This window comes from Erinaceus europaeus, chromosome 6, assembly GCF_950295315.1.
Source record: "Erinaceus europaeus chromosome 6, mEriEur2.1, whole genome shotgun sequence".
Classification (NCBI taxonomy): Eukaryota; Metazoa; Chordata; class Mammalia; order Eulipotyphla; family Erinaceidae; genus Erinaceus; species Erinaceus europaeus.
The window spans coordinates 15952760-15978677 of NC_080167.1; the positions used below are offsets into that span (position 1 = coordinate 15952760).

The following is a 25918-nucleotide window of genomic DNA, read 5'->3' on the forward strand; positions in this document are numbered from 1 at the left end:
GAGAACCAGAGCATTACTCTGACACATGCAGTGATGGGGATCTGAGTGCATTGCTTTAGTCATTCATTCACTGGCAACATCTTGTGCAGTAGCAAAGACAACACATGAGCACACACAAAATAAAATAATCTAATAGTCTTTCTTATTGTATAGTCGCTACATTGTGAAACTTTCATAATGAAAGCAAATCAGATTATATAGTCCCTTATCCTGCACCAAATGTATGCCTTCTTAAATTTACACAGCAGTTTTATGTTTTAGTTTGTTAAGAGAAAATTTCAAAGGGATAATGAGCAAAGGCATACAAAGAAACTGTTAAGGCACTTTATTAAAATAAAAGTGCTTACATCCCTTTAGTGTATTGTTTCCTGAATGACAAAGAATATTTAACAAATACTGTACAACACTTCTGTCCCTTATGATAGGAAAGCAGTATCTTTTAATAAATTCTACTCCTCCCAACTTTTTACATTCCTCACTCATCACGGTATCACATACAGTTCATGTTCTTCTCAAAGTAAAATTTCTACCCTATGTTTTCTAATAGCAACTGCAAAATGCTAAAGGAACAAAAAACCCCTCCGCTCATAAGAATACTAGGTGACTTAAATTAAGACCAGGTTTGAGAAAATGGTTTTTATTATCACCACCACCCAGCTCATTTGTGCTGGATTATGTACCAAATGGCCAGATCTTCTAAATTACATCTACATAACATTTCTTTCATGTTTCAAGAGATGAAAATAACTGTACAAGGTTAAGTACAAAAGTACACAAGACATTGGACACGAAAAAAATCCATGTATGAGATTTTATCCCACCTGTAGCTTTTATATATTTGAAAAGTATAATTCATGAACTAAAAAATATTGTCCTCCTATAGTCCTGTCAAGTTTAATGGAAGTGGGTTTAACCTGATTACAACACTAACACCAGTATCACTGATCTGATTATTTACAAAAATTGTATTTTTCAATAAATTAAAGTCAATGCAACACCCATGCAAGCTAGACTGCTAGCTGTTTGGTGGACAAGGGTCTCACAGCAGAATCAGAAGTCTGTTAAGTTCCAAACTTTCTGTGTGGTCTTTTTCAAACTGTATCCATTCCTCGCATTGATGATGTAAAACCCAAACCCATTCCTCTTTGTGTGTGGGTTTGTGATCTTGCCATTTCGTACTGGGCATCTAGATTTCTAAATACTTCTTCCTGTTGCTTCAGTGTCTTGTAACTTTCTTCATCAACCGAGCTACAACCAGCTTCATCTTCACTCTAAATATCAGAAACAAAATAAAACATAAAAATAAAGTCAGACTAGGACAAAGTATTCTCTTACTTGATGTTACTGATTAATTCTAGGATAAAAACTTATCTTTGCTCACATTCATAAACTGAGCATCTAATAGTAAAAAGTAACACTGTTCATGGGTTGTATGGCAGAGTAGGGTATAGGAAGGTGAAGAAAAACTATTTCAGTGGCATTAAGAAATAACAGGTCATAAAGTATGTGAATACATGCCAGTAATTAAAGCAGGACATATGGTAGTGTTTACAATGGCTATTTTAAAAAACATTTAAAATATTTATTTATTTCCTTTTTGTTGCCTTTTTTATTGTTATTGATGTTGTCGTTGTTGGATAGGACAGAGAAATGGAGGAGGGGAAATCAGAGGAGGAAAGATAGACAGACACCTGCAGACATGCTTCACTACAAGTCTCTTTTTGTCTACTTCTACCCCTCCCTTCTCAATTAGTCTCTATTAAGAGGGGATGGGGGCTAAAGAAAGACAGTTCTCCCCATTAAGACTCTCTGTCCTATGGAGCTGTACTACCCACCCCCAACATACCCCTCTTGGAATGAGAAGGGCATGGTCTGGAAGTTGGCTAACACCTGGGACCTTGATTGCTTCAGGTATGAGTGAGAAGCATATACCACTATATTACCTCCCAAGTCCTCATCAGACAACTTATAATCAAGTGGTGTTATCTTGGCTATTTTTTATTTTTTGTTTACTACCAGAGCCTCACCATTCTGGTATAACTTTCTAGACAGAAAGAAACAAGAGACATAAACGGGGTTCTGGGTTGGAGTGAGACATGAGGACTTCACCAATGTGGTAGGAATGGATTGAACATGGGTCATGTGAATGATAAAGCAAGCAAACTGTCCATGAACACTATCTTGCTAGTCCAATTATGAGCATATTAAAAAAACAATTCATATTATATACATTATTAAATTCAATTCCTGGCACTGCCATGTACGAGTTCCTCTGCTTCTTTCTCACTCATAAAAATATTTTTATTATCTATTTTTAAAAATTTTACATTTTTATTTATTTACTTTTAATATTTATTTGCCTACAGGGTTATTGCTGGGGCACGGTGCCTGCACTACTAACACACTGGTCCTGGAGGCTGTTTTTCCCATTTTGTTGCCCTTGTTGTTACTGCTGTCCTTGTTGTTGGGTAGGACAGAGAGAAAGGAGGGGAAGATAAAGATAAGACACCTGAAGACCTGCTTCACCGCTTGTGAAGCGACTCCCTTATGGGTGGGGAGCCAGGGGCTCCAACCAGGATCCTTATTCCAGTTTTTGTGCTTTGTATCATGTGTGTTAACCCACTGCACTACTGCTTGCTCCCCTATTTTTATTATCTTTAACTTTTATTTTAATGAGAGAATTACAGAAAGACCAGACCACTACTCAGCTCTGGCTTATGGTAGTGCTGGGATCACTGAGCCTCAGGAAATAAAGTCTTTCGCACAACTATTATGCTGTCATCCCGGTTCAGTAAGTATGTATTTTTTTTAATTAAAATTTATAAAATATGTATTTATTTTATTTATTTATTCCCTTTTGTTGCTCTTGTTGTTTTATTGTTGTCGTTGTTGGATAGGACAGAGAGAAATGGAGAGAGGAGGGGAAGACAGAGAGGAGGAGAGAAAGATAGACACCTGCAGATCTGCTTCACCGCCTGTGAAGCGACTCCCCTGCAGGTGGGGAGCCGGGGTTTGAACCAGGATCCTTATGCTGGTCCTTGTGCTTTGCACCACCTGCGCTTAACCCGCTGTGCTACAGCCCGACTCCCAAGTATGTATTTTTAAAGAGATGAAAACTAACCAAGAAAGTAAGTGGGCAGGGTAACACAAACTCACCTTAATACCCATTAATTTTCTAAATTTGACATTTTGGTCCTTGTTTCCAAAATTCAATTTTTCCCATATTTCAGCAGACTGGGATTTGTCCTGTAAAGAAGCACACAAATTTTAGAGCATGCAAAAAATAAAAATAAAACATATTTTATTAGAATGCTAACCCAACCCTTCACAACAAACATAGGCATGGATGTATTTTTGGAAAGCCATTATACTATCTTCCCCGTGCTACTTTAAACTAGGCAATGAAGCAAACCACATAATGCATTATAATGGAAAAAAGAGGTTGAAGAACATTATAATTTCACTAAATAACTCCTAGAAAGCTTGATGTAGATGATCATGCATTCTCCGTGTAAGTTTGGGAAATTAAGTCATCACAAATAAGTTCTGAAAAAATTAAAACTTCGTGGTCTGAGAGGTGGCACAGTGGTAAAGCTTTGGACTCTCAAGCATGAGGTCCTGAGTTCGATCCCTGGCAGCACATGTGCCAGAGTGATGTCTGGTTCTTTCTCCTCCTATCTTTCTCATAAAAATTAAAACCTAACCTTTTCCCAAGGCAATCACTACTTATGTATTTATCACAGAAGAGGGAATAAAGGAACTTACCCCTTCTTTCTTGCCTTGCCAAAGCATTTTCCTTTTTTTCTCTTGCTCAGCAAACTTCATTGGATTTACAGCTGCTGGATTATAGTAGCTAGGGACAGCTATACCGGTCTCTGCCAAAGCTTTTGCCTGCAAGGCTGCCATTTGAGCTGCCATAGCTATCTGAGGAGTTACTTGAGTTCCTGATGCCAAAAGGGCAGCAACATTGAGAACAGAGCCTCCAGTAGCTGCAGCTGCTAAAGAGATTGTGGAAATGAAATATGGTACCCACTATTAAACTTAAAAGACTCTCATGCCTGAGGCTGCTATGGCCTAGATTCAATCCCCAACAGCATCATAAGCCAGAGTTGAACAGCGCTCTGATAAACAATCACAGTACTTGTATTCATATAATTCTTTGTAATTACAAAATCATTTCAGATGCCTTGGAATTCATGAGATAGTACAGAAACATACACATTTAATAGATATTCTAGGGGCTTGAACCCAGGTCCTTGTGCACTGTCATGTGTGCGCTCAACTGGGTAAACCACCACCCAGATGCTAGATATTCTTTACACAGAACTAAAACTATTCCAGTTATTTTTGTCAGCCAGGATGTAAGCTTGAAAATTATTAAGAGTGGGGAAGAATAGCACTTTTAAAACAAGGTGGCAGTTTATAAAGTTTCAGGCATTTTTTAAATTAATATTTACTAGCGGTCTAAATAATTCTGATCATCTTCCAACATTCAAAATTCCTGAAAAATTTCATTATATAATCAGTAAGATACATATTTCACTTCACTCCATCTTTACTAAGATGGATCCCCCAAATCTTAGTTGTCTAAAGTGGTTCACGAACAGCTGCATTCACTATTCTTTTGACTAATTTGGGAATATGTAAAAAGATTTTAAGGTGACAGCTTAGCATCAGAGTACAAAACCTGTGCGCACGAGGTACCAGGTTACAACCTGGATTGAGTCAAATGTATTCTGGCCTCTTTCTAAGCGTACTAAAACCATAAAAGATGGGGGGGAGGGGTGGGGGGCGCGCGGGTGCGCACGCCCATAATGTTTATTGTTGAGGACCTTTCCTGCTTGAGGCTTCTTGTTCCCACATATGGGCATAAGGATCCGAGTTCCCCACCTGGAAGGGGGTTGCTTTACAAGCAGTTACGCAGGTCTACCCCCCTACATTTCTCTCTACAACAATGACATCAAGAACAATAATAGCTACAACAATAAAACAAGGGCAACAAAAGGGAATAAATATTAAAACAAACAAAAATCCCAAGAGCTTTAATGTGGCCAAGGAGATGACACAGTAGAAGTGCTGGACTCTCAAGCATGACTTTATTGCTCACTATAATGCTAGAGCTATGCTGATTCTGTCTCCTTATCTACCACTCACAGTATATAGAACAAAAATAACTTGAGGGAGTTGGGCGGTAGCGCAGCGGGTTAAGCACACGTGGCGCAAAGCGCAAGGGCCTGCTTAAGGATCCCGGTTTGAGGCCTCAGCTCCCCACCTGCAGGGGGGCTGCTTCACCCCTCCATTTCTCTCTGTCCTATCCAACAATGATGACATCAATAACAACAATAAAAAGAATAAAAAAAAATAAGTTGGAAGTCTGCATGATGGTTTTATGCATGTGAAGTCCTGTTAATATTCTGGTGATGTATTTTATGAAGTACCAGAAATATGGTTATTAACTATGTACATGGTCAATATGAACACAGGTAAATTTCTCCCTCTTCTATATTTTTGCTACAAAGGACATGCCACATATTTATAACAAAGGAGAAAAAATACCTGCAGCCATTTCTTGTTGTTTTTGTTTTTCAACCATTTCCTTTTCTCGCTGTTCTTGTAATTTCTTTGCTCTTTCCAACCTGTCAAAACAATTTCCATAAATTTAAAAACGCTCAAACCCAGTATGTTTATATTTGCCTGTGTAGAAACATGTATAGAAATGCTATACAGAATTTAAATTAATACTAAATATCCTCCCATAAATTGAGGTGGAAAATGCTATCCTTTTTAAGACAGTATTTATCACAAAGATGAACTCAATATTGGCTTGTGGAGGTGGAACAGTGGATAAAGCATTGGACTCTCAAACATGAGGTTCTAAGTTCAATCCTCCAGCAGCACATGTACCAGTGATGTCTGGCTTTCTCCCTCTCCTAGCTTTCTCATTAATCAATCAATCAAATCTTAGCAATATTTTTAAAATATCGGCTAGGGATGAGGGAAGAAAATACTAGCCATACATTTTTGGACACAAAAATTAAAAATAATAGCGTATATACTTTCCACAAATGATTTAAAAAAAAAAAAAATCATGCCTGGAGGCTCCCAAGGTCCCAGGATAAATACTAAGCACTACCATAAGCTGAAGTGGAATAGTGCCCCAGTTTCAAAACAAAGCAAATGTGGCAGTGAGCAAGTAAACCCTAATTGTAATTTTATACAACCTAACAAAGAGAAAGAAAAACTATCAGGAAATTACTTTATAGCAGCTCAAGAATCAAAGGGATTAAAAACAATTTATCTCTAAACAAAAACAAAATGTTTCACATGAAATTTCTAAATACATAGTTGTGTGCAGCCAAAGATGTATGCATTTCTTACTTAACACTTAATAGTACCTCAAAATATTCCTGTCCACCATCATTTACCAGCCACAGGGATTTTTCACACCCTTTAATGTGCTAAAAAGTAGCAAGGATAGGCTAAAATGTTTGGGAATATTTGAATATTTACAATGATCTTTTCTTTTCAAAATCAGAGCAGTGATCAGATCGGGCTTATGGTGGTGTGGGACTGAACCTGGGATTTCAGAGCCTCAGGCAAGACAGCCTGTTTGCATAACCATTATGCTATCTGTCCCTGCAGACAATGGTTTTCTTAAACTGGCATTTGTTATTAACAATTGCTGGATTTTGCACAGTAGGAAATTGACTACACATATATTTTTTGCCCTCTAATGAGTACATGTTCAAGAAGAATCACACAGAACATCTAAAGGAAGGGAAAAAAAGCCTTGTGAAAGGTTGCTGCCAGAAACAAATCCATTCTCATATAAACACTAAAACAACAAAGAAAATGAAGGGAAATGATAGAGAGACACCTGCAGCCCTGTTTCACCGCTCGTGAAGCTTCCCCCTCAGGTGGGGACCAGGGGCTTGAACCTGGGTCCTTGTGCACTTTAATGTGTGTGCTTTGCCAGATACACCACCACCCAGTCCTCATATTATAGCTTTTTTTAAATAAATAAAAAAAATTGGGGGGGGGTATTAACAGCTTCCACTTTAAATCAAGACACAACTTACATACAAGTAATAGTAAACAAGAGTAAACTTTAGGAAATAAACATTATCTTTCAGAGTTAATGGGAAAGGCTTTAATATTGTACTAATGTCTGATTTTATTTCCAGGAAGAAACACACAATTGTCTACTACTGATTGCATTAAAACAGCCATTGAAGGTTTGGAACTGACACCATTCACTAAAGTGAATGGGATGAAGAAGGGGGTGAGCTCACACCTTTGCTGCTGCTGCTGTTCAGCTGGAGTTTCTGCCAGTCTGGGTTCACAGGGCAGCAGCCCATCAGGTTACATTGTGACAACTGTATTTTTGTAATGGAAAAAAGAAATAAACTCAATTTCATAAAGAAAAAAAAAAAAATAAAACCCAAGTGTATAAATTCCAGAATACAGGAGAACCTGCAAACAATTGCAGCGTAGAGTGGTGAAGTACCCAGTTGAGTGTGCACACATTATAGTGCACAAGGATATAGGTTCAAGCCCCGTCTCCATCTGCAGGGGGGATGCTTCACAAGCGGTGAAGTAGTGCTGTCTCTCTTTAAATATCCCCTTTCCTTATCAACTTGTCTTTATCCAATAAAATTAAAGACAAATACCACAATTGTATGGATTTTATTTTACTCCTTGTCTTTCTATGAGACAACTCCTTCAATGGTTTTTCAGCTTTCAGCCAGATAGTATGTGTGGTGCCACAATCTCACAACTTTGAAACTTTAGAAAATAATAATCAACAAGCAGAAAATGTGATGCTCTCCCTATGCCAGAAGCAATACAACTAAAAGATAAAACAAACTGGCTTACATTTATTATTTCTACTTTCAAAAATAAGAAAATGAGTGGAAGAACTTTATGTTTCATAATTTGCTTTTCTAAGGTAAAAAAAAAAAAAAAAACATAAAATTAAATTCTTAAAACTAGATTTTAAATTTAAAAAGCATTTTCACCCCAATGCAACTGTATATCTACTTCAAATTAAAGGGGAAAAGTCCAAACAGAAAATATACATACCGTCTTGCTAAAGCTTCCTGTGCATCCATGGCTGTGTTTCTGCCTCTGAAGGGAGGTGGACTAGGAGTTCGGCTTACACTTCTGCTAAATCTTCTTGGTTTTTCAATTCTCTTCTTTCTATCACTGTAATAAACCAGTTTAGTGTGTCAGTATATCCAGTACTTCCCTGGATAAAAAATCAGTTTAGGGAGGGGGAGATAGCATAAATGGTTGTGTAAAAAAGGACTTTCATGTACGGGTTGGGGGTATGGATCTACTGGATAATGTCCATGTTGAGCAGAGAAGCAATTATAAAGCCAGAACTTGTCTCTTATGCACCCCCAAAAGAATTTTGGTATATACTCCCAGACGAAAAACGTTGCTCTCATTCCACTTAAAGCAGGAACTTATACATAGTAAACCCTAAACTATGATCTTGGGAGAACTATGCTCATTACCACGGGGGGACATAAGCAAACAAAAAGAGAATTGCAGTGGTGGGAGTGGTGTGGAATTATACCTGTTATCTTAAAATCTTGTAAATGACGAATAAAACACTCTTTTTCATCTGAAGCTCTAAAACCCCAGGTTCAATCCTTCTACCACAAGCCACAGTGAATAGTCATATTAACTTAAATAGCAATAAAGTAACACAAACCTGTTCATTACTATATATGTATAAATTACTATAAATATATACAACTACTAGTAGTATGTAAATAGTAGAGAATGAATATATTTTCCAAATAGTTATGAATTAAAATCTTATCCTAGATGTTTCCTATTCAAAAAATTAAAAATACCTTTAGAATAAATAGTTTGAATAAGGTAATCTTTTTAAAAATACCTAAGGTACAATATACAGTGAACCTCATTAAGTACATGCATTGACTGTGACTCATAGTTTTACAACTTAAGGTTTTAGGAACCTGGGGTGGGGTAAGTTACTCAATGGTTTCAGCAGTTAGCTGAAACAATAGAGCATTAGTCTTGGCATTGGGGCAGAGCCAAGATGGCTCCTAAAAAGGTGATTTATAAACTGGGATTCTCTGGAGAGGGTAGGATAAAGGGTGTGTCTGTGAAAGGGTGAATAGGGGTTGGTCAGGGTGACACCAAAAAGTGTCCTATAACCCACTCTTGGGCTGGCAAACAGAAGCCAAACGGACAAAGAAAGGAAAATCATTGGCTTCACTATTTCTGAACTCACCACCCCCCACCACACCAGAAAGGCTGGCCAGTTGCTCCTCGCTAACTTCCTGCCAATTTCTTTACCAAGATTCCTGGCACAGTAGGGGTGTCATTCCAAACCTTTTTCCTTTCCTTTTTTAGGTGGCTGAAGCTCCATTTGAGTGACAAAATACCTGACCAATCAGAGCCTCAGCCCTGCCTGGGAAAGATTACCTGGAGATTTTTCTTTTTTTCTTTTAATTTTTTTATTTTCCCTTTTGTTGCCCTTGTTTTTGTATTGTTGTTGTTATTGATTGATGTCCTCGTTGACTAGGGCAGAGAGAAATGGAGAGAGGAGGGGAAGACAGGGGGGGAGACAAAGAAAGACACCTGCAGACCTGCTTCATCGCTTGTGCAGGGACTCCTTTACAGGTGGGGAGCCGGGGGCTCGAACCAGGATCCTCATGCTGGTCCTTGAGCTTTGCGCCATGTGCGCTTAAACCGCTGCACTACCGCATGATTCCCTCTTTTCTTTTTTTGATATTTGTTGTAATTGGTTGTCTTTGCTCAGGCTTCGTCCAGCCAATGTGGAGCGGTCCAAGCTACAGACTGACTGTTAGGGTTTTTTACTCTATCTTATTTTATTACTATTATTATATATGTGTGTCCCTTTCCCCTCCACTTCAGTTTGATCAAAATTAACTGCTGTTGCCTTTTACACTTTTGTCCTATCCACTGCGAGAGGAACTTGTTTCTCCGGCTTCCCTCCACCCTTTTTCTCTCCTCCTAATTAAAAAATAAATAAATAAACAGTGGTTTGGGAGGTTGCACAGTGGCTAAGATACTAGACTTTCAAGCATGAGGTCCTGAATTTGATCCCTGGCAGCACATGTACCAGAGTGATGTCTGGTTCTTTCTCTCCTCCCATCTCTATAATGAATAAACAAATAAATTCTTAAAAAAGAAAAAAAAAAAAAACCTCCTTTCACCCTTCTTTTGCCTTCTGAATTCACTGACATTTGTTTATGGAAGAAATCTGACTCTGTGTATCTTGCTATCCCTAAAATGTAGACAGTAGATTTGCATAATTGTCTACTCTTTCTTTCCTTTTCCTTTCTCTTTCTTTTGGTTTTGTTTGCTATTTTTTCTTGCACTGTAAGTGTTGGTTGGCTAACTAGTATTGGTTGAACTGCGTCCTTGCTTCAGTTGCTATTGTTGTAATTTCTGAGGTTTGTGACTGCATTTGTGAAAAGTCTTTAGTGTAGCTAGTACTTAACACCTAACTGAAGAATGACAGAAGAATACAAACCATAACAATAAAAAATTTGGTTAAAAATGTGGTCCAGGAGGTGGCATGGTGATAAGGCTTTGGACTCTCAAGCATGAGGTCCTGAGGTTGATCCCCGGCAGCACATGTGCCAGAGTGATATCTGGTTCTTTCTCTCCTATCTTCCTCATTAATAAATAAATAAAATCTCTCTAAAAAAAAAACAAAAAAACCACAAACCTGTGGGGGGTAGATAGCATAATGGTTATGCAAAGAGACTGTCATGCCTGAGGTTTCCGAAGTCCCAGGTTCAATCCCCTGCACCACCAAAAGCCAGAGTTGAGTAGTGCTCTAGTGTTTGTCTTTCTCACAAAAACAAACAAACAAAAAAACCGAATTACCTTATGGAGTCAGTCGGGCAGTAGCACAGTGGCTTAAGCACATGTAGTGCAAGGATCTCGGTTTGAGCCCCTGGCTCCCCACCTGCCAGGACATCCCTTCACAGGTGGTGAAGCAGATCTGCAGGTGTCTATCTTTCTCTCCTCCTCTCTCTATTTCTCTCTGTCCTAACAACAATGGCATCAATAACAACAATAAAAAACAAAGGCAACAAAAGGGGAAATAAACAAACAAGCGCAGGTGGCACAAAGCACAAGGACCAGCATAAGGATCCCAGTTCGAACCCCGGCTCCCCACCTGCAGGGGAGTCGCTTCACAGGCGGTGAAGCAGGTCTGCAGGTGTCTATCTTTCTCTCCTCCTCTCTGTCTTCCCCTCCTCTCTCCATTTTTCTGTCCTATCCAACAACGACAACAACAATAACTACAACAATAAAACAACAAGGGCAACAAAAGGGAATAAATAAATAAATAAAATTAAAAAAAAAAAAAAAAAAAACAACTCCAAATCAGTCAGAAGTAACCATAGATAGTATGGAAACAATAGTAAAAAAACTAATAATTACAGAAATGAAGACAACTATGGAGGGAAGGGCTATCAGAATTAGGGAAACAACAGATGAGACACTCAAGGAAAATACTAGCTTCCTTGAGGTAATTAGAGAATTGAAAGCTGAATAGCTGAGCTAAAAGGCCAATTAGCAGAACAAGCTAATAATATAATTGAAATGAAGGAAGAAGCTGAGGGAAGGGAATGCAGATTAAGAGAAGCAGAAAACAGAACTAGTCAGATAGAGGATAAGCTAGAGAAAACTAAGAAAGAGGTAAAAGAGCTAAAAAAGAAAGCGAGACACTGAAACCAACAACAGAGACATATGGGATGATCTCAAAAGAAGTTAACCTTTGCAGTGGTCCGGGAGGTGGCACAGTCGATAAAGCACTGGATTCTCAACCATGAGGCCCTAAGTTCAATCCCCGGCAGCACATGTACCAGATTGATGTCTGGTTCTTTCTCTCCTCTCTCATGAATAAATAAATAAATAAATAAATAATAAAAAAGATATAACATTCGTATAATTGGCCTACCAGAGTAAGAGAGGAAGGGGAACCCCAGCTCCCCACCTGCAGGGGAGTCGCTTCACAGGCGGTGAAGCAGGTCTGCAGGTGTCTATCTTTTTCTCCTCCTCTTTGTCTTCCCCTCCTCTCTCCATTTCTCTCTGTCCTATCCAACGACAACAACAATAATAACTACAACAAGGGCAACAAAAGGGAATAAATAAATAAAATAAATATTAAAAAAAAAGAGAGAGAGGAAGGCGAAGTAAACATCCTAGAGGAATTAATAGAAGAAAAATTCCCAGACCTAAACAATAGAAAAAAACATTAAGATTGAAGAGGCCCAGAGTTCCAAACAAAATCAACCCAGACTTCAAGACACACCATTGTTACAATGAAAATAAGTAAAGATAAAGAAAGGATCCTAAAGGCCGCAAGAGAAAAACATACAGAGGAAAACCCATAAGACTATCAGCAGACTTCTCCATTCAAACTCTAAAAGCTAGAGAAGAGAATGGCAAAATATCTATCGAGCCGTCAATGAAAAAGGGTTTCAACCAAGGATAATATATCCTGCTACACCTTCATTCAAACTAGATGGAGGGATCAAAACCTTCTCAGACATGCAACAGTTAAAGGAGGCAACCATCACCAAGCCTGCCTTGAAAGAGGTTCTAAAAGACCCCTTATAAACAATAACATTACCATAATACTTGCCATATATCAGAGCAAATAAAAAATCGTTGAATAATGGCACTGCTATACCTTAAAGCCACAGTATCAATAAATACCAATGGCTTAAATTCACCCACTAAAAGGCAGAGTGGGAGGATGGATCAGAAAACAAAACCCAACTGTATGCTGTGTGCAAGAATCCCACCTGACCCAACAAGACATAGACTTAAAGTGAAAGGATGGAAAACTATCATACAGGATAATGGACCACAAAAAAGGGCAGGAACAGCCATTCTCATCTCGGACACAATGGACTTTAAGTTAAAGTATTAAAAGATAGGCAAGGCCATTACATAATGATGAGAGGATCAATCAATCAAGATTAACAATTATTGGGGTGGGTGGGTAGAATACAGGTCCATAGGAGTCGGGCTGTAGTGCAGCGGGTTAAGCGCAGGTGGCGCAAAGCACAAGGATCGGCATAAGGATCCCGGTTCCAACCCCGGCTCCCCACCTGCAGGGGAGTTGCTTCATAGGCAGTGAAGCAGGTCTGCAGGTGTCTATCTTTCTCTCCTCCTCTCTGTCTTCCCTTCCTCTCTCCATTTCTCTCCGTCCTATCCAACAACGACAACAATAATAACTACAACAATAAAACAACAAGGGCAACAAAAGGGAATAAATAAATAAAATCAATATTAAAAAAAAAAAGATTTAAAAAAAAAGAAAAAAAAATTAAAAAAAAAATACAGGTCCATGAAGGATGATAGATAACATAGTGGGGGTTGTATTGTTAAATGGGAAACTGGGAAATGTTATGCATGTACAAACTATTGTATTCACTGTTGAATGTAAAACATTAATTCCACAATAAAGAAATAAATAAAAAAGATTAACAATTAACATTTATGCACCCAATGAGGACCCATGTAAATACATCAAACACCCACTGAAAGAACTATAAAAATACATTAACAGAGTCTTGGCATTATATGTAATATGTGGCAGGCAGTAACTGTGACTACGTAATGAAAACAACTGTTTTTCTTTTTTTGACACCAGGGTTACTGCTGGGGTTCAGTGCTAACACTATGAATACACTGCTCCTAGCAATTTTTTTCTTTTTGTGGATAGGATGGAGAAATTGAGAGAGGAGGGGGATGAGAGAGGGAGACACCCGCACCTGCTTTACTGCTGGTGAAGTGTCCCTCCTGGAAGTGGGGAGCCCAGGGCTCACATCCAAATCCTTTCAAGGGTCCTTCCCTTAGCACTATGGGCACTTAAACAGATGAACCACTACCCTGCCTCTCCACTGAATTGTTTTCAAAATAAACTTTGGTTTAGTCACAGGCTGAGAGGAAATAAATAGTCCCCGTAAATTTTATCCAAAATGATACCTACCGACTCCTACTCCTTGTCCTACTCCTGCTTCTACTCCTATGCCTGTGTCTTGATCTCGATCGGGAGCGAGATCGGATCCTGCGCTTTCTTTCCTTGCTTCTGGATCTTGACTTCTTCCTCTCCCTGCTTCTGGATCTTGACTTCTTCCGCTCCCTGCTTCTGGATCTTGACTTCTTTCGCTCCCTGCTTCGACTGCGATGACGCCTAAAACAGTTTGTGAATTTGTAGTTATTTTGAGTTGCCTATTCAATGGCAATAAGTACCACTTATTTGTAGTGTATGCAAACAAAATAGGCAATAAACTTCTGTATTCTGTGGGCCAGGTGTGGCACACCTGGTTAAGTACATACATCATGGTACACAATGACCCAGGTTCAAGTCCCTGGTCCTCACGTGTGTGTGTGTGTGTGTGTGTGTGTGTGTGTGTGTGTGTGTGTGTGTGTGTGTGTGTGTGTGTGGTGAAGCAGGTATTTGTCTTTTTCCTTCTCTACCTCCTCACCCCCTCAAAATCTGTCTCTATCCAATAATAAATAAACAACAAAAATGGTCATACAAAAAAGCCTTTCATGACCAAGGCACGAAAGGTCCCAGGTTCAATCCCCAGTATCACTATAAGCCAAGGCTTAGCAGTGCTCTGGCTAAAATAAATAAATAAAAAGAAAAGCGCAAGGACCAGAGAAGGATCTGGCTTCCCACCTTCAGGGGAATCGATTCACAAGTGGGGAAGCAGGTCTGCAGGTGTCTATCTTTCTCTCCCCCTCCTCTCACGATTTCTCTCTGTCCTATCAACAACTACAACAATAAAACAAGGGCAACAAATAAAAAAAGGGAATAAATATTAAGAAATAGTAATAAAAAATAAAAAGAATGAGTGAGTTTTAGTGCCAACAGAGATTATTTAGTCTGCTAGGGTTTTGTGCAGAACAGAATCTCCTTGCTCCCTAGGAATTTTCCTGCTTGTTTCTCTTTCAATTTTAGGTAGTCAGAGAAAAACCACAGTATTCTATGTAGTCTGTTTTCCATTTGGTCCAAGGGCTTAAACCAAGATTTTTATACTTCAAAAAAAATTTTTTTAAATATTTATTTTACTTATTTATTCCCTTTTGTTGCCCTTGATTTTTATACTTTTTAAAAGTGTGAGTTTTATAAAAATCCAGCTTCAATCAAGACATTTTACTCAGTTATTTTTTTTGGGGGGAGGGTGGAAGGTATTAGGGGGAAGACAGAGCTATGTGCCTGTGAAATCCATTGCTTCTAGTGGACCGATGACCCCAACTGAGGGTGAGAGAGACATTACAGCAATCACTGCTGTCCCTTTTACATGGTGCATCCATATGGTGAAGGTTGTGTTGTACTGCGTGAGCTATTCTCACACTGAGATTTTTAGTAAGTGAAGTTATATATATTAGACAAGTTCCATCAAGCATTGTTCAGCTGTGGTTTATGGCTGAATTTCTAGAAGGTATCAAACAGGAACAAAGGTTCACTTCTATTTATATAACTTCAGGCTATTTAAGTTAAATCTACTTTAGAAAATTCTCAGGTTTCTAATAGGAAGAAGCAAAGCACTCTCAAATGAATCATGACTATTTCCAAACATTTAAAAAAAATTTAGTTTTTAGTTGCCCTTTTTTTATCGTTGTAGTTATTACTGTTGTTATTGATGCCATCTTTGTTAGGACAGATAGAAATGGAGAGGAGAGGAAGAGAAAGACACCTACAGACCTGCTTCACTGCCTGTAAAGAGACTCCCTTGCAGGTGGAGAGTAGGGAGCTTGGACCAGGATCCTTACACTGGCCCTTGCACTTTACGCCACCTGTGCTTAACCCACTGTGCTACCGCCCAACTTCCTGAACATTCTTTTTCATTCAAATGATGAAAAACTACGTGAATTTAAATAGGAAACTGTCTATAAATAACGTAAAATGATTGCTATATTGACAAAGCTGACAGCACAATTACTTTCACTGCAAGACATAAATTAGCAAATTAAAAAAATATATATGTATACACTTACAAACTGAATGTTACTCATAAGCTTTCCTTCAGGTTCATTCATTTTCTGCCTTAACTAGACAGTAAAGTTGGCAAGACTAGTGAATGTCTGTGGGCAAAATGCTTTCAATAAAAACATCAATTTTCTCTTTTGGTTCTTACTGGGGCTTCAAGGAACCAGGATGACTTTTTCAGATAGAGGAGACATGGGTAAAAGAGGGTGGAAAGACACCACAGCAGTGAAGCTTCTTTCAATGCAGTGGAAGCTGAGCTCAAAAATCTGGGCTGTACACATGGCAAAGCAGTATACTACCCACCTGAATTTTTCTGCTGGCCCAAAACACCAATTTTCAAGATCAGTTTGAATATTGCTGGCTGGTGTGAAATTTTATATGATTTAGAAGAATAACTAGGGGGGCTGGGTGGTGACACACCTGGTTGAGTACATGTTACGATCCACAAGGACCCAGGTATCTGTCTCTCTCAATTTCTGGCTGTCTTTACCTCATAAATAAAGATTAAAAAAAAAAAAAAAAAGACTAACTTTGGTGGGGGAGATAGCATAATGGTTATGCAAATGACTTTCATGCTTGAGGCTGAGTTATCAGGTTCAATCCTCTGCACCACCATAAGTCAGAGCTGAGCAGTGCTCTAGAAAAACAAAACAAAACCACTAACTTTACCAACATCAAAGGCACTCACCTTTCACGAGACCTAGACCTTGAATGACTTCTGCCTCTAGAAGACTTTCTGTCTCTGCGCTTGTGTCTGTCCTCACCATTTTCAGATGAATTTAGTCGTTCTCTTCCTTTATCTGAATGCTCTTTGTCATTGTGTTCCTCAGACTTGTGTTTCTTAGAAGATTTATCTTTGGATTCGTGTCTTCTTGCCTGTTTTAAGAAGAAGTTGGTTCTTTCAGGAAAATAGTGCAACAAAGAGAGTTAGTATGGGTAAAAGTAGACAAAAATGATGTGATGCAACATTAGTAACCTTAGGAGTGTGTGGCAAATAAAGAATAATCTAGTTTCACATCACCCGAATGTTGCAGATTTTACATATTTGTATATTCTCCCAATATTGTCAACATAAAACCATGATTTTCAAAATTATAAAACCAAGTCAGAAAAAAAAAAACTCATGTTGCTTATATCTAAAATCAGGCAAATATAATTGATACACTGTATCCAAAATTTCAAAATGTTTCAATAAGCCTATTTGAGAGATCACGTGTACATTCAACAACTAAACCCAGAGAATGCAATAGCAAGTTTGAAGTGTTATTATAGTTGAGGACACAAAGACATGCACCAGAAATGCATTTTAAATTAGTTAAGTCAAATACTAGTTATTTCTGCAATTTCAATTTTATGCAGTGTCCTTTCAGTAGCTAAAATGCCATATCCATTCTAAAAGATGGTTCTTGATTTTCCTCTCTATATCTAAACCGAAGCAATAACTACGATTCATCTTCAACAATATCCCAACAGGTTTGGAGCACTTATTTAGCATATTTCAAATACCTAGGGTAGAAAAATCAACCATGTTATAAATTTTTGTGAAATCAAGCTAGGCTAAAGTAATTCCTATACCACTATAGGATACATAGCTTCCCAATGTTTTGATAAGATTAAAAAAAAAAGTTTTTTTTTTTTTTTGCTTTGACAACACATGCATTAAAGAGACTCAGCTAAAATGAGTTTCTATCCTGCCACTTAAATGAGAGTTTGGAAGTGCTAAATGTTAAGATTTCTCCTGCATTAATATTCTGCTAATGCTTTTTGTGGTTAAAAGTTTGAAGATCTTGGACATATTTCAGAGTAATAGTTGGGAGGAAACAGATCTCTCACCCCAATTCTCTAACTTTATATATGACTAAAATGAAGTCACAAAACTATAGTTGAACCTGAACCTAGCAAAGAACATCAATGCTCTACTGATGGATGCCTAGGTCACTGTTTTCCCATCACAGTATGAAAATTTACCTCATGTTCCCCAAAACAGGCCACAGCATTTTTTCTTCCCATTTTCAAAATTTAGTTTTCAACAACAAAGACAACTGGCCAAATACTTTGGAACATGCATGATTATCTGAAAAGAATCTTAGCATATAAATTAATTTTGCAAAATAAGAGGCCTGGAGACACAGGTAAATCTTAAGCTTGCCAGTTCTCTATAAACTCATAAACTTTTCTTGATTTTGTCACATAGTGGCAAACTGAAAAAAACTTGAAGTGGTTAAACTTTCAGAAATTTTAGTTGATTTAAAGCCAATTTTCTAAACACAATACCATTAATAATAATAATAATAAAAAAACCAAACCAAAACAAAAAACCATCAAAACCCTTAACTGAGTTAAGATACTTAAGGGAAATAGGAGTTTGAATGACTAATAGTTACCTTATCATGAAGTAGGCTTATTATTTTGCTATCTGAGTCTGCAGCGTCTTCAGTTCAGTCTCTTCGCGCATTAGCACGCTGAGTATGATTTATTATAGAAATGTTATCATGTGAACTAAACAAAATAGTCATTTTCACAAAAACTCTCCTAAATTAAAAATTTAACAGAGCTTCCATTAGGGGAAGAGGTGAAGTCCCTGCCCACATTTCTTTAGGTGGCCCTTGCCCAGCCCCCGGAAGACTTTCCTCTCTGGCTGCTACTTCAGCTCTTCCTCGTTGGCTTGTCTTCTTGGGTGGGTGAGAAAGTTAACTTCTGCAACAAAGCTGCTTTTTCTTTCAAATTCTGCTGTTACCACCACTGTTCCTGAGCTTTTATTCAAAAAAGTTAACAGTTGTCTAGTAGGGCAATCAAGCTAGTGTACAGCAGAAAGCAAGGAGGGAGACTGTTACCTTCCATAAAGAAAAAGTAGTTCACAGATTTATCTAGGATACTGCTATTTGAAGATGATTGCTACAGAAGTCCTGAGTGGTTGTCAGGCATAGATTCTGGGACCTCAGATTAATGGAAGCTCTGTGACAGGCCTAAAAAATCCAGTTATATTCTTCATATGTGACTATTTCCACAACATAATAAAATTAAGTTTTGAACGAACTTTTTTCATATAAGCAACTATCTTCTTGAAAAATGATGAATCCAAATCATGCTTACTCTATAACCTAATTAGTCTTTCAATTTTTCAAGCTTTCGCACTTACCTTGACAATAATACATATCCACACAAACATTTCTACCAGAGATTTTTATAAGCATTTAAAATACCTATTCACTACAAAGTGTTAATTACCTCTTTGCTTCTGCTCCGGCTCCTGTGTTTTCTCCCTTCATTATCTGTGGACACACAAATTTGCCATAAGCAAAAGACACAAACATCTCAAATATAAAGATTCACATAAAGAAATATGTATTAGCTGATTTTACCAACTAGATATTCTATCTTCCTCTATATATTTGAGAGCTTGTTGTTAGAATTGTTCTAGCGGGGGAGCGCAGCTACTCGTATACCCTCGACCGAAGACCGGTCCATCTCTATTGGGGAAGGCTGTCCTCTTCGACCAGAGCGCGCAGCTTCAGGAGGGATGCACATGGAGCGGTGAGGGAGGAAGGGGACACCGCCTAGCCAGCCAGATCAGCTGGATCAACCCTGGCGATCAATGGGGTGACAGATGTCGCAGCCAGATCACCCTCACATCCGTCCCTCCATATATTTGACAGAGACAGACAACCTGGGACTTTGGAGCCTCAGGCTCTTTGTATAACCATTATGCTAACAACCCCCCAAAACACTGTTGTATTTTATCAATCTAATCTCTTTTTTTCAGCAAATAAATCTAAAACCTCCCCAAAGGTCTGGGAGATGGCTTAGCAGGTGATATATGCCGTATCATGCATAAGATCCTGGGACTAATTCTAGGCATTATTGATAGAATAAAAGAAATCTATGGATAGCGCAATATTACCATGGTATTTCTGTTTAGTTAGCACCTCTACACAATGGAAAAAAGTTAACTGGATAAGCATGTCTGGGATACTATAAACTACTGCCCAGGCTAAGAATTTGCAAATATTGTCATTTCTCAAAAATTTCTCCAAACAAACAAACAAACAAAAACGTTGGAGGGACATCATAGTGTCGCCCCACCGTTCATGAAGCTATAGTGTATGTGATGCCAGGGACACAAATCCAGGCCCATGCTTATGGCAAAATGGTATCCGAGGGTAGGGTGTTGGCACAGTTGAGTGTACACAACACCTTGTTCAAGAACCACGGTTTGAGGCCCAGCTTCCCACTTTCAAGGCAGATGCTTCAGGAGAGGTGAAATAGGTCTGCAGGGATCGTTGTCTCTTCCCTATTTCCCCCTCCCTTTCCTTCAAATAAAATAGGAAGGAAGGACAAACTGGCTACTGGGAGCACTGAGTATGACATGCAGCACCAAGCCAGTGATAAACTTGGGGTTGCGGTGGGGGGAGACCAAAGAAAGAGTGATTCTGCTGGGTGAGTTAAGTTATATTTTACTATATTTTTAGGTGGAGAGGGAAAGAGACCATAGTACTGAAGTTTTACTCAGTGTGGTGGGAGCCAGGCGCAAACCTGGGCTTCACATACGGCAAAGCAGCACACTAGCCAAGCAAGCTATTTTGCCTGTGTGCAAACATTTTTAGAATTTACGGTTATTGTGGGCAGGTGATAATACACCTGGTTATGCGCAAACACCACAGTGCACAAGGAGCTGGGTTCAAGCCCTGGTCCCACAAGTGGTAAAGCAGGTCTGCAGGTGTCACTCTTCCTATCTTCCCTTATCCTCTCAAATTCTGTCTCTATCCAATAATAAATAAAAATTAGCTATCATGATACGTGCCTAATGAATGCTTTTACTGTTAACTACCATTTCTACCAAGTCATACCTGACTTTCGTTTTCTTTCTCGTGACCTCGATCGTGATCTTGAATAATGATGTTTTGTGGTTCTAGGAGAAGCAGAGATATCTGACTGCTCTTTTTTCTTATCTCTATCTGGAGAAATCTTCTCTGGGGCAAATCCGTCTCGTTCTGTATCGCTAGCCTAAAAGTTTAAAGAAAAATAAACCAGTGAATCAGAATGGCTGAATTTGCAAATAGTTTAATATTTTTCACACCCAATACCAAAGAGACATAATGCAATGTAAATAATTACTTGTGTAACTTTCAATACAAGGGGTGAATCTGACTCCAAATGTTTCTAACACAGCAACAGAGTTGATGAAAATAAGGATACCCACTGGACCCTTAAGCATGAGGTAACTTTACGCTAGAATGATCCTTTGGTTCTGTCTCCTCTTATAAATACATCTTAAAAAGTTAAAGAGACTCAATATTGTAAAATGCCTAGTGGAAAAAATGCTTCTCAGCTATGAAGAAACAAAAACTAACCTACCAGAGGCTAGGCAATGGTGCACCTGGTTAAGCGTACACATTACAGTGCACAAGAACCTGGGTTCAAGCCCCCTGGCCCCCACCTGCAGGGGGAAAGCTTCACAAATGAATCAGGTGTCTTATCTCTTTTTCCCCTTACCTCTTCCTTCCCTCTCAATGTGTCTCTATCCAATATTTAGTTAAAAAAAAAATTAACCTACCAATTTGAAAATCCAGCTGATGCATTTCATTAATGTTTCTCTCTAGTGAATAAAGCAGCGTGACTAAAAATACGTTCTACCTTTCCTGGAAAATTGAACATGGGCCTGGGGATCATGCCCTAGTCCTCACCTTTGAGGGGAAGCTTCACAGGGCTACATGTCCCCCCCTTTAATTTCTCTCAGAATCAAACAGTTTGGTGCACTGTGTAGGCGCTGAGTCCCAGTGATAACCCTGGCTGTACATAAAGAAAAAAGGAAAGCATCTTGCATGCCGTACTACTAAATTATAATCAAATGCACACATATACTCATCCCAGAGACCTGACTTACCTAAAGAGATAAGCCCCCCTTCATGTAAGAATAAATTCTTTGCCTTGCTTATTAACAGTGTGCTAAGCACAGAAATCAATCAAATAGTTAAGAAAGAAATTCTATCAGATTTTGTGGAGAAAACTTAAAAAATGAAATCACCTCATGATTCCAGCAATACCACTCAGGCCTTTAGCCAAAGGACAAACACTAATTAGAATGGACAGATGCACCCCTGTAGCCATAGCTGCACCACTCACTAGCCAGAGTGGAAGCAGCCTAAATGCACAGACAGACGACCGACAAAAAGGGGATGGGATAGATACTCCAGGAGATACTACTCTGCAATCAGAAAAGATAATATCGTATACTTTGGGACAAAATGGATGGTACTGAAGGTGATTATGCTAGGTGAAGTAAGTAAAGAGGTGAAAAAGAGATCTGATATACATGAACTTGAAAATACACACACACACACACACACACACGTAAGCAAACTTTTCAAGACTTGTGAGAATATGATGGGTATACACTGTAGTCAGTCCCCAGTAGCACTGTAACCCAGAATTCATGAGTTCTTGGGGAGGGACCCAAGTAAATAGATATGTGATAGAGATTAAGTAGTTCATAAAACCTAAAACCATTATCTTGCTCTCAACAGAGATGTTTACCTGTCTGTGATGTAGGACATCAAAAACTGTCTTAAACAGACACACAAAGGAAACGGAGTAGAAAATCATTAACAAAAAAAACAAAAAAAAAAGAAGATAAGTGATATGCACAATTCAACTATTTACTTATGGTAATAAAAGCAAACTGGCCCAAGAGGTGGTGCATTGGATAAACATTAGACTCACAAGCATGAGGCCCCAAGTTTTCCCTACCCTTGGCACAGGATGGGGAGTGAGTGATGTTTCTCCCGTCCCCCCATAAAGCTTTAAAACAGAAAAGGATTTAGGGCCTGTAAGGGTGGCTGCTATATGCACATGCTTGAAATGTATGTCTGATCTCTTCCCCAACCTCACACCAAGCATTCCTGCTTCAAAAAGGTAAGCAGTTACAGTTGGTAACCAATCTGTTAACCCTGTAATGTCAGTAACCAACCCCCAACAGAAAAACAAACAAAATGACCTAATAAAAACAGAAAAAAGTAACTAACATATGGCTGACTTTCAAAATCATGGAAATGGCACAGTGGGTAGAGTTCTGGACTTGCACTGCTTAAGGTCCAGGTTTCCCCAAACACTACACATGATGCTCTGGCCTCTCACAATGATCCTCCAATCTCAATCTCTTTTGGTGAAAAATAAATAATACAAAACTATGATTTAGCGGCTCAATTTTCACCATCTCATTATATTTTTTAATCTTTAAGATGATTTATCTCAGGGCTGGTGGTCACGCACCTGGTGGAGCTCATGTTACAGTGTTCAAGGACCCAGGTTTGAGGTCCCTGTGCCCACCTGCAGGGGGAAAGCTTCACAAGCGGTGAAGGTCTGTAGGTGTCTCTTTCTCCCTATCTCCCCTACCCTCTCGATTTCTGGCTATGTCTATCTAATAAAGACAATAAAAACTTTTAAATGATATATCTCCACTATGGTGTCTACTAGTTAATAAAAGTTGTAACATATTTACACAAAGATGACTTATTTTCTTTCTTTTTTAACCAAACCACTTATCAGCTCTGGTTTATGGTGGTGCAAAGGATTGAACTTGGGACTTTGGAGCCTCTCTGCATAATTATTATGCTATCTAGCCCTGGCCCAGATTTTCAGTCTTAAAAAAAAAAAAAAAAAAAAAGGTTCTTTTTCTGACCAGAACACTGCTCAACTTTTGGTAGTGCTGGGGATTTAAACAGGGAGTTCAGAGCCTCAGGCATGAAAGTCATTTGCACAATAACCACGCTGTCTCCCTAGCCCAAAGCTTTTTACCACCTTTACAGAATATTTCAGAAAAGACACTATTTGGTGAAAATGACAAAAATTTGATGGATGGCAAATGCGTTAAGTGAAGGCACTGTGACACAGGACAATGACTTAGGTTAAGTTACTTAATCCAGTCAAAACTTTCAGAAGCATATTTTATAGGAGCACAATCAAGCATGCAAAAAAAAAAAAAAAAAAAAAAAAGGATGTAGCAAGGCTCCCTATGTAGTATTATCAAATGCTAATGCAAGTGTTCTTTGTTACCATCTGTTCTGTTAGGCTATATTATTCCTTAAAATTTATGTTTTATTTCAGTATAACAAGATACATCTAGATCCTTTGGTGAAAATTTTATCAGAGAGAGACTACCAGAAGCTTGTTCACTCTAGCCTATTAAGTGCGGGAGATCAAACTCGAAGCTCTTTCAGTCTCATGAAAGACTGCTGCACCACCTCCCCGGACACACTGATCTTTTTCTAGTACACTCAATTAATAATAGGACATTTCTCTAGGGAATTGTCTTTTTTTATTGAAGAAGGCACTAAGGAAAATATTTTCATAAAAAAACATATCTGACCCCAAGTAAAGACTATTTTTCCTTTTAAAGTATATTTAGAGGCCTAGACACTAGACAAAGGAAAATATTAAACCTATCAGTTGCAGAATACCAGAGTGCTTGCTACCTCTTAGACACTATTAAACAAACAAAAAAAAAACCCCAGTTTTGAGTTTAATCGGTAGTGGGAGAATGAGGATGACAAAGCCACGCTAATTCTAGATACCCTAATTATTTAAGACTAGCTATAAAATTTTTCATTGTGCTAATACTCAATAGTCATAAAAAAAAGTCATATGCTTTTTTGAAATTGAGAAAATTTAACTTTTTAGTGAGTGGAAATACAAAATACATGTGTTTCTTTTTGAACAGGAATAAGTGAATAATGAAATGACCGCACAAATAACGCGGTCACGACTGGCCATTTTATACTGAAAACCGGCTTCCTTACGTTCAGGAGAGACAATTTAAGAACTGCGGTTTTAAAGTAAATGGGTCAATGGGGGGGGGGTTGTTTCCCGAATTTAAAGGAACAACATTGACCACGATAAGGTCTGATCATGATGGTCCTCAAAGACTTCAAAATGATCACATCACGAACCGCTAAGAAACCGAGCATCAACGGAACTCCTACTTCCAAAGTCTCCTGGGTTAAGCCGATTTTTTTTTTTCATTAACACACTCCTCAGATCATTTTAGTAAGGAATCAGCTGAGGTTTACTTACGGACCGAACAAAATCGCAATTATGCAACTAGCACCACTCACTTGAGCGGAGGCAAAATGAAAGCCGCTACAAAACTGCGATCTTCTTACATTCGGGCTCTCAGACATCACCTTTAGGCCCGAAGGCTCCCGGAAGACGCCCCCCGAGCCCTTCTTTCTTTCCATCGCTTCTCCACTGCGAACTGAAGTTCTCGAGCACGACTGAAACTCAGTACAAGCACCAGTGTGTAAACTAAACTGGAAACAGTTCTCGGAGCCGAAAGTAACACAAGGCTAAGAGATATAGAAAGTTCTAGAAAAAAAAAAAAGGTGCTCCTGCTCTTCCCCACCCCCACCCGAAACCCCCTCCCTACAGCAAGCAGCCATCATGGCGGACGTAGAAGGCGGCCGCGACGCCATTTTGTCCACACTCACGGACAACAGCTCTGGGAGCCGTTCACCTACTTTATGGAGATCAGCAAAAAAATGCCCTGCTATAAACCCAGATTCGACACCTACCGCCATTCTCCAGAATCCTGGCCGCTAGGGCGGCGCCTCCACTCGCCACTTTCACAAGTACTGGCTACCCCTAAGCTTCGCCACAGACTAAATGCCTCGCACGAGAGACCCGGATGGCACAAAAGAGGAGAGGCCCGGTGCGTCGCACTGATTGCTGGGAGGAAAAGGGGTGGTGACAAGGGTTTCGATAGCAACGGGTTTCAAGGCGGTGGTTGGTCGTTTTACCGAAGGGGGCGTGTACAGTTGCGAAGGGGGCGGGGCGAAGGGCACACCCAAACTACGTAATCTGGAAATCCGCGCAAATGGAATTTAGGGTGGGGCG

The 25918-nt window shown here is 39.0% G+C and overlaps 1 protein-coding gene across 5 annotated transcripts; it reads right to left on the minus strand.

The window, feature by feature from the left end:
• Positions 1–310: 310 nt before the first annotated feature.
• On the minus strand, positions 311–25757 carry RSRC2 (arginine and serine rich coiled-coil 2). 5 transcript variants are annotated; one of them, XM_007539802.2, is made up of 10 exons: positions 25597–25757; positions 20878–21034; positions 19259–19302; positions 16719–16906; positions 14021–14224; positions 8083–8205; positions 5557–5636; positions 3766–3995; positions 3157–3246; positions 311–1271 (listed from the first exon to the last, which is right to left on the minus strand). In XM_007539802.2, exons 1-10 carry the CDS (start codon positions 25600–25602, stop codon positions 1092–1094), a joined length of 1302 nt encoding a protein of 433 aa, XP_007539864.1. In that variant the 5' UTR covers positions 25603–25757; the 3' UTR covers positions 311–1091. The 5 variants fall into 5 exon arrangements, with proteins under 5 accessions (XP_007539864.1, XP_016040439.1, XP_007539865.1 ...); XM_016184953.2 differs by having other exon boundaries at positions 3766–3998; XM_007539803.3 differs by having other exon boundaries at positions 16719–16928; positions 25597–25730.
• Between the last annotated feature and the right edge of the window lie 161 nt (positions 25758–25918).

What these genes read in the sequence shown, in the direction of transcription:
- RSRC2 (XM_016184953.2), bottom strand. An exon ending in AGAAAGAAAACGAAAGTCAG is followed by an intron (nt 19,303 to 20,877) that starts GTATGACTTGGT and finishes GTGTGTCCACAG; the next exon opens with ATAATGAAGGGAGAAAACAC. An exon ending in GAAAATTAATGGGTATTAAG is followed by an intron (nt 1,272 to 3,156) that starts GTGAGTTTGTGT and finishes TCTGATATTTAG; the next exon opens with AGTGAAGATGAAGCTGGTTG.